This window comes from Mastigoproctus giganteus, chromosome 2 (assembly GCF_048544385.1).
Source record: "Mastigoproctus giganteus isolate SK-2022 chromosome 2, ASM4854438v1, whole genome shotgun sequence".
Classification (NCBI taxonomy): Eukaryota; Metazoa; Arthropoda; class Arachnida; order Uropygi; family Thelyphonidae; genus Mastigoproctus; species Mastigoproctus giganteus.
The window spans coordinates 262,644,548-262,664,985 of NC_143576.1; the positions used below are offsets into that span (position 1 = coordinate 262,644,548).

The 20,438-nt window shown below is 38.1% G+C and overlaps 1 protein-coding gene across 1 annotated transcript in view; it reads left to right on the forward strand.

The window, feature by feature from the left end:
- Window positions 1-20,438, forward strand: part of LOC150090443 (integrin beta-PS-like) — a 268,161-nt gene that overhangs the window by 76,959 nt on the left and 170,764 nt on the right. Inside the window, exons 6-9 of the mRNA XM_090389885.1 lie at window positions 6,268-6,399; window positions 6,974-7,070; window positions 11,254-11,344; window positions 19,136-19,222. Of these exons, the coding sequence (XP_090246011.1) occupies window positions 6,268-6,399; window positions 6,974-7,070; window positions 11,254-11,344; window positions 19,136-19,222 (407 nt within the window). The remainder of the gene's footprint in view (window positions 1-6,267; window positions 6,400-6,973; window positions 7,071-11,253; window positions 11,345-19,135; window positions 19,223-20,438) is intronic.

Below are 20,438 nucleotides of genomic sequence, written 5' to 3' on the forward strand. Positions count from 1 at the left end.
CTAAAGCCAGCTTGCTCTTTCGGTTGATTCTCATCAAGTATTCTTTCTAATCTGTTAGTAATGACCCTTGTGAACAACTTGTAGATATGGGATAACAAGCTAATTGGTCTATAATTTCCAATTTCTGATTTATCTCCTTTCTTATGCAGCAAAACTATGATTGCATTATTCCACTGCTTAGGCATCACACCTTTTCTAATGCACTTTGTGAAGAGCCTTGCCAGTTTTTGTGTTATGTCTCTTCCTCCCAATTTTAACAACTCTACAGTAACTTCATCTTCCCCCGGGGCTTTCCGATTCTTCATTTTCTTCAATGCATGTTCTACCTCATCAGGAAGAATATCGGGTATGTCGTATGTGTTGCTACTTTGCAATCCATCTTCCCCACTGCTGGTATCATTCCCTCGCTCCTTGTATAATTCTCTATAATAGTCTTCTGCTATTTGAATTATGCCTTCTCTGCTGTTTATAAGTACACCATCGCTATTCTTCAGTTTCAGTATCATTTGTCTTTCTGTATTACTGCTCATGGCTGCTGATTTAAATCCTTTGTTTTCCCTTAATGCTTGTTCTACTTTTCTTGTGTTAAATCTTCTTATGTCCTCTCTGAGTCTCTTTCTAATGGCTTTGCATAACTCAGTATACTCAATTTTCTCCCTGTCAGTGTTTTTCTTGCTCTTCATTTGTCGTCTTTGGTTCATCATGACAAGTGTTTCTTGACTAATTTTTTCTTCTTTGGATTTCTGTTTCCCTATAGGTTTCTTGGGCTTTATCACTTTCAGAAAGTTGTGATATTCCTCGTCGATATCTTGGTCCTGAGCAGTCTGCAGAAGCTCAAACTTGTTCTTAAGTTCCAGTACATACTGCTTTGTATCACATAGTTAATTATCACATAGTTAAGAATAAGTTATAATTATGTTATAGGCAGGTGTTGATTGGCGTATGTTATGTACAGTTATTGATAGCAAGCTTGCTTTACTGCTGAATGTTTTCCTCTAGTCAGAATGCTCTCTGGCTTTGTAATATTTATGCATCATCATCTGGAATCATTGTTGGCACACACTTCATGTTTCATACAGTGAGCATTCCTGTTCCTGACAAGCCTGAGTCTTGTAATTGCCAGCATTCTTTGAAAATTTATTATACGCAAGAATGTTTGCTAAAGATACCTTGTTAATCTTTAAAGTTTTATGTGTGATTTATTGAAATCAAGTTTAAAGTCAATTGCAGTTAGCAAGCTGAAAATGATGAAGAAAGATTTTTTTTTTTTTTTTTTTTAAACATATTTTTAAGGTTCAGAAACTTATCCATTCACCTCAGCTGCCAATATGTTGCTATCTGATCTTGAATACTTGGCTTAAATTTTCTTGCTGCCTTAAAGACATCTAGGAATGGAATGCACAATGACTCTTGCCCATCAATTCATTCATGCTGACCCCATTGTTCTCTCATATTTTTTTGGTGTTAATGCACTCAAAAAAGAAATGAATAGGCTTCTTTTGTCTAACTCATCTTGTGCAGACAGTATTCCTAATTTTGTAGTTAAACTGGCCAGTGCATATATTAATGATTTTCCACTTACATCTATAATAGATGCATAAAGGAAAAGTGCTTTCTGTCCTCTTGGTTCACCTAATATTTTTAAAGTATTAAAACCTTATTTCTTCTGTCCACAAGTATAGATACCCCACTTCTATTGCATATTATCTCCTAAAACATTTTCAAGAGATTTCTTCTCTCATCTCTTACATAACAAATTATGCTCTCTTGCTTCTCCCACATCAAAAGGAGAAAAAAAATTTATAATCTTCTTTGAGACCTTATTTTTAGTCTCTAATGCTATCAATCTCAATTTACAACTTGATCTGGCTACTTGGGCAATTCTACTTCATTTCTGGTGACGGGCAATCACATGCAGTTTGCTTGCAGACTGCACTTCAGGGCCATGCCGAGCCATTTTAGTACCTGAGGCAAGAATGAAAAATTCCTCCCTACTGTTAATCTTGGCAATGTTGGCAATTATTTAATCTTTCTTTTGGCACCCCTTTCAGCTTTTAATCTGAGGCAAGAGCCTCGTTTGCCTCACCCTCGGCACGTCTCTGCTGCACTCTTATTCTTTATGGTTAGGGCCAAGTCTATTACTATGGGATGTCTGCTAGTATTCTTCAAGGTGAAATTTGATTAACTCTGCTCTTCTTGACTTTTGCTTCCTTATTGCTCTTTCAAACTTTCAGTAATTAGCTAAGCAAATGATTAAAAGCTGGTCAGCCTTGTCCACTTCCGAAGAAGAAAGATTAGTAAATATGTCACACTCTTTACCAACTATTTTAAGTAGGTCTTGAAATTAACCCAGTTTATTAAGTCCATATGGCTATAACTTGTAAGGAGTACCATTCCAACTCTGTCCATTCTTTCATAATAAAGATACAGTTGGCTCAGTCACATACATAAAGATCGAGCACATTTTAACTCAAATTGATTTCATTTTCAACTACCATATTAGTAGTTGAAAATGAAATCTGTGATATATCTTTGGATTTTCAGACAAGGTGTTCTGCATGTCTCTAATCCTTCAACTACATGTTCAAAAATATCTAATTGCACTCTTTCCTCTTTGATAGATTGTATCGAAGTGTAGTCTGCAACATCTAATTCAAATTTTAAGGCATTACTATCAGTTGAGTATCAGAATGATAAAGTAGGTGAATGTAAAATCTATATTTCCCAACATCTCTAGAACACAGATACTTATTAACCTGCCAACCAGGCTAGCCGTGTGGGTAAAGTGCCTGCCTGGCAACCCAAAGGTCGCAGATTCGAATCCCGCTTCTGGCTTGAATCAGAGTAGAAAATGCAAAAACTTTTGGAGGTGCATTATGGCCACAGAAGCCAATGCGCCAACAACTAAAAAAAAAACTTATTAACCTGAATTTGGACACCCGCTGTAACAGATTAAATCTCTAATCCCACTTGTCTGGGATTAGTTTGACTGACACCTGTCCCTAAAACTAATAGGATTGATGCTTTGGATAGGGTATTTCCCTACCCATCCATCAAATGGGATGCATAAAAATTATCTGAGATACAGAAGCTTAACAGGTAGCCTGTCAAAAAAAAAAGTCTTGCATTTGATGTACTTGTTATTTCTAAATGAACTATAACATTTAAGGTTCTTGAAAAAAGTGAAGTTAGTATACTATTTTTGTTTTGGATAATTCAATTATCCTGTTTCCTATTGATGTAAATCCCTCTGGCCCTGAATATACAGGGTGTGTAAGATGGCTCTATTTTTATGTATTGATGCACTACTACCCTTCTTTCTAATAAACTGTCATTTATTTATTTATATATGCTTATACCAAGCACAAATTTCAGAATCTTTTACTGTTTTGTAGTGTAACTTTGTCACTGATTTGTTAAATGCAGAATTAGTAAGTGCCTGCTTATCTATTAGTGAGGTGGCATTCACCATTGAAAGAGCCATTTTGGTGGTGGAATTGCACTCCTAACAAGTAGAAGAATACTTAGCACTGTTAATTGGCTAACTCTTTATATACTTAATAAGATTAGATATAGCCTGTAGTACAGTTGGTCCTCATTTTTATTATTTTTTATAACAGACTTCATTATATTGGTCCTTGAGGTTGTCACAGACATTCTCTCAGATATGCCAGACAAGCTGTACTTACTACGTCGGAGTCTGAAACGCTGATGGAACTGATATTCGGGTGACACTCAAGACAAGTGGACCCAATTTCAGTGAAGTCCGGATGGTCTGTGACAGCCAAATCCTCTGCTTGCACCTTCACAATGGTGGGACTGTTAGTAATCCTGGGTATAACCTCCATGCACAAGTACGTGGTGGCTGACCACCCAGGTGTGAATCAACATAAGCAGGGGTCGAGGTGTGGCATCCACACCACATGGAGGAATGCTGCCCCTTTATGTTACCAGGCAGTACTAGGTGGTAGATGACTCTCATCAACTGGTGAAATACCACCACTTTGCTTATTGGAGGCTTGAAGTGGTGGAACCCGTGTTTAGTCTCTAGAGCTCTGTTCCGGTCAACCCTTCCCTATCTCTTCCATCATGCAGTATGATTGATGACTTTTGAGGTTATGATGAACATCGTGGCAAGATCCAATATTCCTTACATTTCGAGGGTACAGCTCTAAAACGGTGTTTGCAGGCCGGCCGCTAGTTAGTACACCGGACTGAGCCTATTGGTAACTCTCTAGGAGGCTTCCGGATCAGCTAGTGTATAATCTTGCTACCTCTACTCTGCCAGATAGTGACTGAAGGGAGTCCGAGTAGTGTGTATGTGGGAAGCATTGTCGAGGCCACGTTATGTCAAGGATCTGGGTATATTCTTACCATGTGTACGCCATATCCAAAAATTTCATTACTTCATACAGCATGTCCCACCCACTTTTTCTTACTATTGAATACACCATGAATTGTCAAACTAATAGAGCAAGCTTATCTGCGAAAAGATCTAAACCTCCCAAACACTTCCTAATTCATTTCACAAATATACGTGGTCTCAATTACAATCTCAACGATGTCCATTTCCACTTGCACTCTGCCAAACCCCATGTACTTTTTCTGACAGAATCTCAGTTATCGGTTCATTCAACTACTGCTCATCTCAGATGCCCAAATTATTCACTGTATAATTCCTTTCGCCTCAAAGGTGGTACTTGTGCATATGTCCGTTCTGATATTCCCTGTCAGAGACTTGGCAATTTGGAATCTCCTCTTTTTGATCTTCTCTGGCTTAAAATCCCTCTACCTCATTGTGTCAAATTCATCTGTTGTCTCTACCGTTCTTCCAACTCCACTAATCACTTGGAGCTCTTTGACTTCCTCTCTTTGCAACTTGACTTTCTCCAGTCCAACTTTCCTAACAGTGAGGTAATTTTCCGTGGTGATTTTAATGGCATAAAGATCTCCTAAACAAGCTTCCATCTGTTTTTGTAATTGGTTTTCAAGTTTTCTCTCTGATCGCTCACTGAGGGTGATGGTAGATGGCTCTCTGTCTTCTAACTTCTCCACTAATGCCGGTGTCCCCCAAGGTTCAGTTCTTTCCCCCACTCTTTTCCTCTTGTATATTAATGACCTTCTTCCATTGACTGGAAATCCTCTCCATGGTTTTGCCGATGATAGCACATTGCATTCTACTTTCCAATTTGAAAAACCTTGCCCTGCTTAATCAGCTTCAACTTCTCGAAAATCTGCTACCAATTCCTTAAATGCCGATCTTCAGGTAATTCTCCAATGGGGCAAAGACAACTTAGTTGATTTCAACCCTTCTAAAACTCAGTCATGTCTTATATCTCGCAAAAAGGATTCTTCTGCTCCTATGCTTATCTTTAGGGACACTTCGATTTCTAGGCAAAATGATATATCTCTTTTGGGGATTACCCTGACTTCTAATCTCTCTTGTCACAAGCACATTACAAATATTGCTTCCTCTGCATCTAAAAAACTTGGTTTTCTCTTTCGCTGTCGCCTTTACTTTTCTTCCAAACACTGCTCACTCTGTGTAAATCGCAAATCAGCCCTGCCACGGAATATTGTTCCCACATCTGGGGTGGTGCCCCCAAAACCTCTTTAAGGCTTCTTGATTCCATTCAGAAGAAGGCAGTTCTGGGGTGGTGCCCCCAAAACCTCTTTAAGGCTTCTTGATTCCATTCAGAAGAAGGCAGTTCGGTTAATTAATGATTCATCTCTAATAGAGTCTCTCTACTCGCTGTCTCATAGACGTACTGTTTCTGCTGCATGCCTCTTCTACAGATAAATCCACGGGCACTGTTCTTCTGAATTGGCTTCTATAATTCCAGCTCTCTCTTTCAAAACAGTCCGAACACGTGCCGCCACTAGCCAACATCCATTTACTGTCCAACTTCAAACTCACAGAACCAACTTTTCATCTTCCTCGTTTATTCATGCAACTGCCGTTTTCTGCAACAACCTGCCTTCATACGTATTTCCTGAAAATTACAGTCTACAGAAGTTCAAGTCCAATGTCAACAAATATCTTCTTTTATCTTCTCAACCTCCAACCCAAGCATCGTACCAAGTACTATAGGTTCTAATACCTCTCATGTTTGGAGTTTACATAAAAAAAAAATATATAGGACTGCCCATGATTTACCATTGTAGAGAGTGTAAGCCTTATTCAAAATATCTTAAATGTGTATAATTTGTAGATGACTTACTTTTCTAGCAATAGTATTTAACATAAAGTTTCTACTTTCTCAACAGATGAATTGCAGAAATTCAAGCTGAAGTTCAGACAAGCAGAAGATTATCCAGTAGACCTTTATTTTCTCATGGACCTTACATGGTCAATGAAAAAACATAAGGATAAATTGGCTGAATTAGCTGACAATCTTGGTTTGTAATAATTACTAAATATTAACTTTTCAACTTGAAATTCGTTGCCTATTCAGATGTTAAGTTTTTCTTATTGAGATTTCCAGAATGATCAGAACAGAAAAATTAGGATTAGGTCCAGTTGCATAGTCGTATACTAAATTTACTAGATTCATTCTTGTAAATTTAGTATACGACTTTACTAAATTTACTATTCTGCTTTGGCTGAATGAATCTAGTAAATTTTTACTAGATTCATTCAGTCAAAGCAGAATGTATTATGCCGAGGTGGATAGACATGATGAATTTAATAGGCATTACCACATACTGTAAAGTCCACCTAAAAAAAAAAGTTTTAAATACATGTACAAAGAAAGGGTGAGCCCTTAGCTTAATTTTCTCTGTTATGCTAATACGATAACTTATATATCCCAGAAAGGTAATCTCAGTAAATTAAGTAAACTGTAAAATTTCAAGCTATTTTTTTATTTTTTTATTTTACTTTTTAGTCTGGCTTGTGCATGCAAACTGCTGAAAAAACTGTTATTGTTTGACATCACTAGTTTATAAAATGTTTTTATACTTTATTTTGTAGCTGACAGCATGTATAATATTACTAGTAATTTTAGACTTGGTTTTGGGTCCTTCATTGACAAAGTAGTTATGCCTTATGCTGATATGGTTCCTGAAAGGTAAGCTGTTAAATTTTGAGGTTATGTATTCATTAAAAATTGTTAATGTTTAACCAACCAATTTTTGATATGGCTTGCTTGGCATAAATAGAGTAATTCCATTTGTAAATACATTTTAATGGAAATTTCACTAAAACAAAATATTTTTTGTTATAAATTAACAAAAAGAAATCAGAATGTTTTATAATGATGGATTTTAACTCATCAGACATTGACTGGAACTTGTGGTTGATCACACACACACAGTAGCAAAATTTTTCAAGATTTATTGGATGGCTGTTTTCTACACCAGAAGGTTAGAGAGACAAGAGATAGTAATACTGTTGAACTGATTATCAGCAACAACTCTTCATACATTGGAAATATCTAGATAAAAGGGCCATTAATGGCAGTGATCATAGTGCACTGAAGTAAAGGAAAGGGATTTTGCTTTTATAAAGATGACTTATAGGAGTCTTAAACAGTTTTTAAATCCTTTCAGTGGGACCAGCTGATGATGTTACCAACTGCAAATTCTAAGTGGGAAACATACAGAGAAGTAATTAAAAAAACTACTAAACTTTTTATACAACTAAGATATATAAAAACTGAGTGGACAGAAATCATGGGATACCTACCTAGTAATGGGTAGGTCCACCTTTCGCCTGGATAAGGGCAGTCACACGGCGAGGCATTGAGTCCACTAGTTCACGAAAACGTTCCGCAGGTATTTCCATCCTTGCTTGCTGCACCACTGTCCATAATTCCATCACATTCTTAGGTGGAGGATCCAAAGCTCGAACGGACCTTTTCACGACATCCCAAAGATGCTTCACAGGGTTCATGTCCGATGAATAGGGAAACCATTCCATGGTGATAAAAATCTGCAGAATGCTTTTCAAACCATGTTCTAGTCACCACAGCTCTGTGGGGAGACACATTGTCCTGCTGGAAGAGTCCATTGCCCTGTGGGTGCAAGATTACCATGAAGGGATGCAGATGGTCTGCAAGAATGGACACGTAACCTGGACTGTTCAGAGGTCCCAATGTGTGCCAGTTAAACACACCCCAGACCATTACTGACGACCTTCCACCTGCTTAAACAGTTCCTTGTTGACATGACAGGTGCATAGCTTTGTGCGGTTTCCACCAGATATACACCCTCCCAGCTGCTCAAAATAACTGGAAATGGGACTTATCGGACCAGGAGACCCATATCCAATCATCCAAAGTCCAGGGCCGATGTTCTTTCACTCAGTTGAGGTGTAGAATCCTGTGTTATAGTGTTAGCAATAGGACACTTGTAGGTTGGTAGCTCCCATAACCTATTGTGGCTAATGATCACCTGATGGTCCTGGTGGAGACATTTCTAGCATCTCCCTCGTTGAATTCGGCGGTGATTTGTCCCACTGTCAATCTCCGGTTGGCTGAAACAATGCAAGACAGACATCAATGGCCACGTTCATCCACAGCCTTTCTCTGCCCACAGCGCTGTCCATGATAAGATGTTATTCAGGAAATGGCATATTCCTGATACACTCTTATGCTGTCGAACAGAGATAGTGCAATTTCTGTACCACCTCCACAATAGAATGACCCATGCGTCGGGCACCCACTATCATCTGTCTTTCAAATTCAGTTAGCTCACAACATTTATCCATGCTGACATCGAATTACCATCAACATGAATGCAGCGATGCAGTGTACCTATATACCTGCCAAGCGGTATCAGGCATCAACTCAGCGTTCTGATTGGCGTCTGAGAGCTTGAGGTGTAGGGTAAATGCCCATGAAGAAATTAATATGAGGGCCCATCAAGCTCTCAGCTGCCCAGCTCAAAGCAGGGTTCACTCCTGTGCATCAGGCAACACAGAGCGCAATCTCCAAGGCAGAATGCACTAGTAACAAAGGAAATAGTTATTGTTGGCGAATCTTGCCAGGAAGACAGAGAATATACTATATAAGAAGGATAGTTTAACTTGTGTGTTAGTTTAACTTCCGTTCTGGGTAAATAATGGAATCACTGGTTAAAGAAGCATTGCAGGATCATCTAGACAAGATTGCAGTAATAGTTAAGACACAGCATGGATTTGTTAAAGGGAGGTCTCGTCTGACCAATTTGATTGGATACTATGATGTGGTCACAAAGGAACTGAATGCCAAAAATAATTTTGATATCATGTACTTGGATATCAGGAAAGCTTTTGATACTCTTGCACATGGAAGACTGCTGTACAAATTGGAGCAGTATGGCGTTACGTATAAGTTGCTGCAATGGATAAAGGGATCGTTGAGTGGGAGACTGCCTCATTTTTGGAAGGATGTAGCATTGTTAGAATGAGTACAAAGAAGGGCAACAGGATTGGTGAGGGGAACAAAGGAGTGCTCTTACCAAGAAAGGCTTAAGTTCTGCTAATTGTAGCACCTGGAGAGTAGGCACCTGCAAGGTGATCTGATTGAGGTGTATAAGGCCTTGAATGGGTTGAGCAAGCAGAATGCTGATGGGATTCTTCCTCTTGCTCAGATTAAGAACCTGAGGGGGCATAGATTCAAAATATAGAAAGACAGTTGTAGTATAGATGTGCGAAATTTGCCTTTAGCCAGCGGGTGCTTGATTGGTGGAACTCTTTGCTGTTTTCCTTTGCATCTTCTGCCAAAGATTTCTTGTAATCTGCCTTCACCTGCCTTACCTCCTTTGTGACTTGATTACATACTAGTTTATGTCTGCCATAGGCTTCTGTGTCAGTTGATACTTTATATGCATCCCATACATTTTTCTTCTCTGCCACGAGCCTCATTAGTTCATCTGACATCCATTTAGGCCTAAACCTTTAACAGTTTTTCTTAGTTGGAATGAAAAGCCTAGTAGCCTCCAAAATTAAATCCCTGAAGTCTTCCCATTTATAATTCAAGGTTGGCAACATCATCAGTTGATCCCACTGTACAGAATTTAAAAACTGTCTGAGACCCCTGTAGTCACCTTTACGAATGCAAAAGCCCTTCCCTTTTAGCCTTGATGGTAGTTACATCCTTAAGTAATTCACACATCAGTACATTGTGATCACTGTCACCCAGTGGTTCCTTTATCTGCAAATTCTTAATGCATGAATAATCTCCCTCTGGTTGCATCTCGAACAAGTTTCTGTAGAAAACAGTCATCCAGTAAATCCACAAAAGTCTTGCTAGTGTGCGAGTGAACAATCAGCAAGTTCCAGTCAATATCTGGAAAGTTAAAATCCCCCATTATAAGACATTCTGATTTACTGGCCCATTCTATTTCTCTGCACAAATGCTCATTAAACTCATCAGATTCATTGGGCCTATAACACACACCCACTCTCATTTTTCCGTTCCCAGTGCTTATGTTGCACCAAACAAACTCAACATTGCACTTCCTTAGATTTTGTGTTTCTTAACTAACAGCATAACCCCTCCTCCCTTCCTGTCCTGTCTATCCTTTCTGTACACATTGTACTCCCCAAATTCCAATTCTGCACTGCTTATGTCTGTGTGACACCACATCTCTGATATCCCAACAATATCTGCCTTTGATATCTTGACTAGCATTTCAGGCTCATCAAATTTATTAACTATACTTCTAGTCCTGGTGTATATGCAAGTATACATGCACCAGTTTCTACTCTTAGTCAGTCAGGCGCCTCCGTAGCCAGGTGGGAAGGAGCAGCAGTGTGTAGCACACGCTTCTTGATTAGACCGAGGTTCGAGCCCATCACCACTAAATATGGAGGATGCGGAAAGGTCAGGGAATGACCACCGCATATCCCAGAGCAATATGGCCTTAGTTGCTAATGCTCCTAAAAACCAAATAACAAATAAAATAACTCTTAGTCAGTCACAATGGTAGCAATTAGGAGTGGTGAATTTTTATGTTATTGATGGTGAGTTCCTGAAAACCATCAATAACTGATAGTCTTCAGGAACTCCTGTATCTAAACAAAAATGAAATATGTGTAAAACCAGCGACAGTTCTGGCAGGCAGTGTGTAATTGGAAACTGACAGTATTGATAAGAGAAGTATACCTGTAATAATATTGAACATTGTTTATGTAAAGGCATAGTATTCTGACAGAAATAAACATTATCCTCAGCAACATAGCCTGTAAGGGTTCTTCAGTTTAGTTTAGCTTCTTAAGAATCATGCCTTATAAATATTACATTGTTTCAAATTTTCTTTCAATTATAGACTTGCCAATCCATGCCGGGATGTTGTATGTAGTCGTCCATATGGCTTTCGAAATCACCTATCTTTGGAGAACAATGTTACTCATTTCACTGTAAGTTTCTTGTGGTTACAGTTAAATTATAATTTTTTGACTTATTAAAATAGTATTTGAAAAATTATAGGTTATTAATACATGGTTGCTTGAAAAGAATATCCAGCTTACAATTAATGTGTGTTGTAACTTACTAATCATCTTGACAGAAATGAAGCTATAAAGCAAATCATGGCGTGCATTTCTTAAATGGAGATCATGCCTGACCAATCTGATTAGTCACTATAAGGTTGTCGCAAAGTGACTAGATGCAAAGTGTAATTTTGACATCATATACTTAGTAAAGCCTTTGATAGTATACCATATTAATGATTGTTTTATAAATTAGTACAATGTGGAAGTAGGGGCAAATTAAGATTATGGATAAAGAGCAGTTAAGTGGTAAGAGAGAATAGTTATAAGTTATAGAATAGTGATAGGTGGAACAGGACCAGGGTATGTCTGCCAGGGGAAAAGCATTATGACATGTACAACAATGATATTGTTGTACACGTGGCACTAATGATATTAAGAGTAGGAGACCGGTGGAATTACTTAACAAGTACAGGTCACTGTTGAAAAAAAGACGTGAATTAGGGTTGAATTTGAAAGTGTCTGCAATTCTACCCAGACACGATAGGAGGGAGTATATGACGAGAGCTTTGTCGATCAATTCGGCACTAGAAAGACTGTGCAAGGCTCAAGGAGTAGAATTTGTTTCAGCCTTGTTGACAGGAGACCCTGCTTCTACAGGGATGGGATACACTTAAATAGAAAGGATGCAAGAATATTTGCTGATGCTATCGAGGCAGTGTTAGGTGGGTCGGAAAACTGCTAGCTTGGGGGGGATACAAGGACTAATAGATTAACAGAAGCCGCTGGCAGAGGTGAAAGTGATTCTTGCACTGCTTCTATTGGAATGAGCAGTAGCCTAGAAAACAAGATGCAGAGTGTTTCAGAGACTGCTGGGAGTCATTGCAGTACAAGTAAACACATGGGTTGTGTTAGGGTAGCTAAGAATAGGAACAGGTACATGTATACTTACATATACACCAATGCTAAGAGTTTGGTAAATGAATTTGAGATATTGCTCAAAACATCAAAGGCAGATATTATTGGGATATCAGAGACATGGTGTCACACAGATATAAGGAGGCGCCTCCGTAGCCAGGTGGGAAGGAGCAGCAATGCATAGCACACGCTTCTTGATTAGACCGGGGTTCGAGCCCGTCACCACCAAATACGGAAGATGCGGAAAGGTCAGGGAATGACCACCGCATATCCTGGAGCAATATGGCCTTAGTTGCTAATGCTCCTAAAAACCAAATAAACAAACAAACAAACAAACAAACAGATATAAGGAATGCAGAACTGGAATTTGGGGAGTACGATGTGTACAGGAAGAATAGACAGGATAGCAAGGGATGAGGGGTTATGCTATTAGTTAAGAAACACATAAAATCCAAGAAAGTGAAGCCATTCGACATCGCTGGACAGTGCAGTGCAGTGTCGAGTCAATTTGGTATGACATAAGCATTGGGAGATCAAAATTTAGAGTAGGAATGTGTTATAGGCCTAATGACTGATGAGTATAATAAGAAACTGTACAGGGAAATAGAGTGGGCCAGTAAATCAGAAAGTCTTATAACGGAGAATTTTAATTTCCCAGATATTGACTGAAATTTGTGGGTTGGTCACTCACACACTAGAAAGGCTTTTGTGGATGATTGCTTTCTTCATCAGCATGTTCAGGAGGCAACTAGAGGGAGTAATACTTTTGATCTGATTATCAGTAGTGATTCTTCATGCATTAAGAATTTGCAGATAAAGGAACCACTAGGTGGCAGTGATCACAGTGTGCCGAAGTGGGATTTACTCAAAGAGGTAACTACCATTAGGGGTAAAGGGAAGGGTTTTTGCTTTTGTAAAGGCGACTACAGTGGTCTGAGACAGTATTTAAATTCTATATAGTGGGACCAACAGCAAATTCAAAATGGGAAGCAATCAGAGAATTTATCTTGGAAGCTACTAGGCTTTACATACCAACTAAGAAATATTGTTCAAGGTTTAGGCCTAAATGGATGTCAGATGAACTAATGAGACATATGGCAGAGAAGAAAAATGCATGGGATACATATAAATTAATGGATGACATGGAAGCGTATGATAGATATAAGCTGGTCTGTAACCAAGTCACAAAGGAGATTAGGCAGGCAAAGGCAGATTATGAGAAATCTTTGGCAAAGGATGCAAAGAAAAACAGCAGAGTTCTTTACCCATATAGTCTCTAGAAGGAAAGGGACAAATCAGATTGGTCCACTGGATATTGATGGTTAAACTGTTGATGATCCTGCTCAGGTGGCTAACAAACTAAATGAGTATTTTGCCTCTACATTCACATGTGAGCAGTTATTCAGGAGGGGAATGCCAGAGGTGAGTTAAAATCTGGCAGTGAGCCAGATGATTTTATAATAACAGAGAGGAATGTGGAGAAGAAATTGTTGAAGATAAACATAAAAAAGGCACCCGGGGTGAACGGGATCTATCCAGTTATATTAAAGGAGGCAGGAAAGAAAGTAAGCAAACCCTTAGCCATAATTATGAGAGCTTCTTTGGACTCAGGGGAGGTACCTATGGACTGGAGATGTACAAATGTGACCCCAATTCACAAAGGATGATCAAAGGGCGACACAAGTAATTATAGACCTGTTAGTTTAACTTCTGTTCCAGGGAAATTAATGGAGGCACTGGTTAAAGAAGCACTGCAGGATCATCTAGACAGGACTTCAATTATAGCTCGGACACAGCATGGTTTTGTTAAGGGAAAGTCTTGCCGACCAATTTGATTGGATACTATAATGTGGTCACAAAGGAACTGAATGCAGGAAATATCTTTGATATCATATATTTTGATCTTAGAAAGGCTTTTGATACTGTTGCACATGAAAGACTGCTGCACAAATTGGAGCCGAGTGGCATTGGAGGCAAATTGCTGTTATGGATAAAGGGATGGTTGAGTGGGAGAAGACAAAGTGGTAATCAATGGACCCGCTCATCATGGACTAATGTTATTAGCAGAGTCCCTCAAGGTTCATTGTTGTTTTCTGTATTTATAAATGATATTGATGATGGTATATCAAGCTTAATGTCCAAGTTTTGCAGACGATACGAAGGTTGGCAGGGTTGTTAAGAACACTAATGACAGTACGCTGCTGCAACAGGATCTAGAAAAGTTGAGTAGATGGACTGAGAGGTGGCAAATGAAGTTGAACATTGACAAATGTAAAGTACTACATATGGGAAGCAGTAACGAAAAAGACCTGGCGGTAATTGTGCAGGCAGATATGAAGTTTTCTGAGCAGTGTAGACAGTCTGCAAGAGTAGCTCATGGTGTCTTGTCAATGATATACATGAATTTTTCTAGCAGGGATAAGGAGGTGATTATTCCCTTATAAGCAATGGTCAGGCCACACCTTGAGTATTGTATACAGGTCTGGAGGCCTCATTTTAAGAAGGATGTAGAGCTGTTGGAGCAAGTACAGAGAAAGGCAACAAGATTAGTGAATGGAACAAAGGGTTGCTCTTACAAGAAAGGCTTAAGTTTTGCAAATTACAGTGTCTGGAAACTAGGCACCTGCGAGGTGATCTGATTGAGATGTTGAAAGCCGTGAATTGTTTGAGCATGCTCAGTGCTGATGGGATTCTTCCTCTTGCTCAGAATAATCACCTGAGAGGGCATAAATTCAAATTGAGGAAAGACAGATGTAGGATAGATGTGTGGAAGTTTGCCTTTAGCCAGCAGGTAGTTGGTTGGTGGAACAGATTTCCATCCTTTGTTTTGGAAATTGATAGCCTAAATAAATTTAAGGCTGAGCTGGACGGGTATTTGAAACGAATGGAGGGGTGAAATGGGAGCGGTTCTTTTTTTTTTTTTTTTTGCTGATGCTGCATAAGCTTGCTTTCTTGCATCATATGCCTCTACTAATGCTAATAAATGGCCACTGCTGTTCATGGGCTAATGTAATGAGTGGAAAACCACTGGAGTTGTTGTTTTTGGTCCCTTACTGTTTTTAATATTTATTAATTATAAAGCTTTTCATTAATGATAAATTTTTGTTTTGTGTGAAAAGTAGTGTAGGAATTTTAGGCTTAATGTCTGAGGTGAAGAAAGGTGATCAGGATAGTTAATGACTGTAATCAAGATATGCTGCTTCCAGAAGATCAAGGTAAACTAGGCATGCGGGCAGAAAATTGCAATTGACATTGAGCATTGATAAATGCAAGGTAAAGTATACTCAGGTATAAGTAAACCTGTAATGTGCGGTTTGGGTAGACCCAAATTCAGTGTGTAATTGATAAGAAAAATAACCTGTGGGGTAATTGTACAGTCCAACAGAAGTTCTCTAATCAGTGCAAACAGGCTTCTGGAACCTCTCATGGTCTTCTGTCAGTGATATACAGAAACTTTGCTGACAGGGACAAACTGTTGATTATTCTGTTGTATAAAGCAATGGTTGGGTTACATCTTGAATACTGCATACAAGTTTGGAACCCTTATTTTAGGAAAAAGCAGATCTGCTGGAAAGGGTGCAGAGAAGAGCAGCATGGTGAGTTGCTGACATGAAAGGATATTCTTACCAATAAAAGCAGGTTCTGAAAATTGCAGTCTCTATAGACTAGATATCTGCTTTGCAACCAAATAGACCTGTATAAGGCTTTAAAACGGTTAATAAAATTAAATGCTTGTTGTATCTTTACTCTTTCTCAGATGACAAATTTAAATTGAAAAAAAGATGGTTTCAATGCAGAAATCTGCATTGAGCTATCATCATTTGGCAAAACTAATACTATACATAAACAAAATAAAATACCTAACTCTTTTGTATATTCCCTCTATAACAATGTCTCATCTTTCCTTAAATTTATTTATCTAAGCACTTCCACAACAATGGGAGAGGCTTGTTTCACCAATCAGTTACTACCTTGCTGAAAGCAAATTTTCACACATCCCTCTTGCAACCATTTTTCGATTTAAATTTGTGTTTCCTTATGTCTGTTGTCCAAGAAAGAATAATGATACTATCAGAATTTAGTTTACTCAATCCATTTAAAGTCTTAAACATTTCAATGTGGTCTCACTTTTCAAAATGCAAAATTGCAGTGTTTGAAAACCTTTACTACTATTTTTTTTGGCAGGAGTATCATTTTGTGTACCTGGCTAATCTTATTGATCTTCTCTGTACCAGTGCCAACAGATCTACATCCCTCTCAAAATCAGGTGTCCAAACTAGTATGCAGTACTCAAGGTGTGACCTAATGAGTTCCCTGTACAATGGAATAATCACTTCGTTGTCACTGCTGGAAAAATTCCTGTAGCTCATTGACAGGGTGCTGCTATGTGTTGTTCAAACAGTTGCCTGCACTGTTCAGAGAACTTCATGTCAGACCGTACAAATACCCCTAGGTCTTTTTCTTTCTCCACTATCTTCAGTAGGTACCACCCAATTGGTTTGTTAGATATGGGCTGCAGTGGATAATGTATCCACTGCAGCCCATATCTCAAACTAACTTTGAAATAAAAACAAAGAAATTAGTAAAATAAACTAATAATGAGTGTCAGCACTCACCATGGAAAGCATTAAAGCTCAATTCAGGTGGTATGGACATGTGTTTTTGTATAGTGTGGCTCCTAGAATGTTGGTTCAACTCTGCCTCGTATCTCTGTGAAGAACAGTATCACTACAAATGGGCCAGTTATGTGTGTGTGTGTGTGTGTGTGTGTGATGTACCTTTGTGTGTATTATGCATGTGTTCTGTTGTTGTGTCTGTCCACTTGGCTACCCAGAAGCATTAATCACCTGGAGAGAGGATTCTGGGTACTCGTTCACACCACGGGAAGGTGGGTGGGCCAGTCCCAATTGTGCTCATAGTGTCTCAATTCAAGACTCCGACCCACCTGATGTTGCCAAACGGTGGGCCATATTCCTCCCGGGGTCCACTCCAGAGGAGAAAATAAATAAAAAAGTTCCCGTGGTGTATTAAAAAAAAAAAAAAAGAGAGAGAGAGAGAGAGAGAGAAAAGCTGAGGAGAAAAAAACAATAAAAGAAAAAGAAGGGGAAAAAAAGGAAACACACAAAAACAAAAAAAAAAAAAAAAAAATGAAGAGGGCAAAGGGGGGGGAGGAAATAAAATAGTGAAGATGGAAAAAATGTTCTCATGGTGCATTTATATATATGAAAAAGAAAGAAAGAGAGGTTTAGTTGGAGTTAGTTTGTTGATGGTTTGCAATTAATGACATTTACATGCAAAGGCAGAGACATCTGTGGCGAAGGTTTGGAAAGCAGCGAGGTTAGTTGAGGTGCTGATAAGTTGATGGGCGTGGCCTGGGGAGAAATCGGGGATCTTGCTCTTGAGGGAGTCTTTGTATTCTTGATACTGGACACATTCAAATATTAAGTGGTGCCAATTTAATTTTCGCTCTGTCCACAGAAGCATAAGTTAGTATTTTTAAGCCCAAATTGATGAAGTTTTTCATTAAGTGATCCATGCCCAGTTATAAGGAACGAGGATTCAAGACTGGGGGAAAACCAGACACTATTCTTTTTGGGCGTCACAAAGGTCACATCTGGGAGCAAATTTCTGGTCATCACCCCCACGGCTGAGGTGTCTCATCTGGTCTGCCACACGTTAATAAGCTCATTTAAGCATCGAGCTTTCTCTCTTTTAACAGCTGTATTTAAGGAGAGTTCTATGTCAAGGATAAAGGCAGAAATGCCTTTTCTGAGTTCGTATATCATTGTTTTATTTTTATAACTTAGTCCCTAAGATTAGTAATCATATATGATTAAAGTTTGTTAAGGCAAAAACACACATTCACCAAGAGTCAGCATTTATCTTACCAAGGCTTAACTTAACAGCAGTTGTTTCTGCAAGATTGAGTTCGTTATATTATGACAAAAAAAAAAAAAAAAAAAAACCACCAATAACTTGGCAAAATTTTGACCTGGTGGGCATTCAGAGTTCTTTTGACATTGTATTTATGTGCCATACTGAGTTTTAACCTCTTAAGGTGGTTGAAATGGAATTGAAAAGCACAGTTAATAAACAACATAATCAGTGGAAAGTCCAATATCTTTTATCCAATATCAAACAACATTATGAGTAGAAAGTCCAATATCTTTTTAAACTGACAGATATATGATGATGAGTGGCAGATAATAATTGTTATGTTAAGTTGCTAGAATACACGCGAGCCTCTCAGAGTGATCATTGTGATTAAAGAAATCTAAAAAAGAAACTTGACTTTTGCAATTTCTGCAAAAATGGAACCAAAATGAGAAATTGAACGTTGAAGGCAATGGAAGAGACATGTTATAGAAGAAGCAAAGCTACTCATTATAATCATGAGTACATGGATCAGAGTTTTGCCATGGACAGATGCTTGCAAACTTTCTCCATAAAAGTGAAGTGTTTGAGCTTATTGGGCTGTGGAAGGAGGAGCAGGAGGGTAAATAAAACCACTCTTTAAATGTTCTTCCTGTCCAACAATAAATAGTTGTATGCATGTGTATAGAAAAAAAATTTTTCTTAAATGTTAACATTTTTTAATTCTAAAAACCAGGAGCTGATTTATATTGATAGCAACAAAGTATTTTGTTTCTTTTGCTTTTAGAACAGAATCTGACCACTTGTGTGATATATTTGTATTATACTTATTGTCCGTATTCTGTTTTGGTTAAAAATTCTACAATAAATAAAATTTTAATCATGTTAATATCTTTTATTTATATTGATTTCATATTAATTTAACAGGAAGAAGTGTCTGGTGCTTCCGTTTCTGGAAATTTAGATAATGCAGAAGGAGGATTTGATGCCATGATGCAAGTGATTGTTTGTAAAGTAAGTGTACCAGGAATTCATAGCACTGCAGTGATTTTAATTTGAAGTTCAAGGGACCAAAGTATATCCATCGTGATTAACTGGGTTCAGAGTAGCCAAACAAGGCGGAATATGTTTGTATTAAACAAGAGATAAAACTTTAAAGTCAGATAATGTATTAATGCTTAATAATGTATAATGTATTGATTTCAAATGAATTTCCAAATTTCTCTCATTTAAAAAATATTAAAAATTATTTAATAAAATTTTAGTAGACATGTTTGTGAATAGATGATTAAACATTAATTTTATTTGATATGAGAAAGATAATAAAATAATTGTACTGTAGCAAAATTTAGTCACTTGCTCTTGCATAATAACAAAGGTCACAAATATTTCACTTTTGTTGCTTCTATAGCTAGAGTCGGACAGCTCAATGTATGTAAACTTATGAGCTGTACGTTAAAATAACTGCCCTGTTGTTTACTATGTATAATTGCATATCTGCTAAAGGAAGAATATCCATATCCTGGAATTTAATACAGACACTTTTCCACATGAAGTATTTTAATTAATTTATTGTATTGCAAAGGACAGTTGGTATAATTAGATCCCAACAATCTCAACAACAAAATAAAATTGGCTTTGTTTTGGATTTCAATATTGAAATCTAGCTTCAGACTTAGGTTTTTCGATTCTTACAGGAATTGAAATCAACTAAGTTATCTTTGGAGAATCATTTGGAGATCAGCATTTAAGGAACTGGTAGTGGAGAAATTGTCTGGAAATCTTTGTGCAATGAAAGATAAGCATAGGAGCAGAAAAACCCATTTTTTTTGTGAGATATAAAGCAGGACTGAGTTTTAGAGGGATTGAAATCAACTAAGTAATCTTTGCCCCACTGGAGAATTACTTGGAGATCAGCATTTAAGGAACTGGTAGTGGATATTCAAGAAATTGAAGCTGTTTGTGGAGGGAAAGGTTGTTGTTATTTGGTTTTTAGGAGCATTAGCAACTAAGGCCATATTGCTCCGGGGCTATGCGGTGGTCATTCCCTGACCTTTCCACATCCTCCGTATTTGGTGGCTCTTGGGCTCGAACCCCGGTCTAATCAAGAAGCATGTGCTACGCACTGCTGTTCCTGCCCACCTGGCTACGGAGGCATCCGGAGGGAAAGGTATCCCAAAGTGAAGGTTGAATGCAACGTGCTATCATTAGCAAAACTATGGATACGATT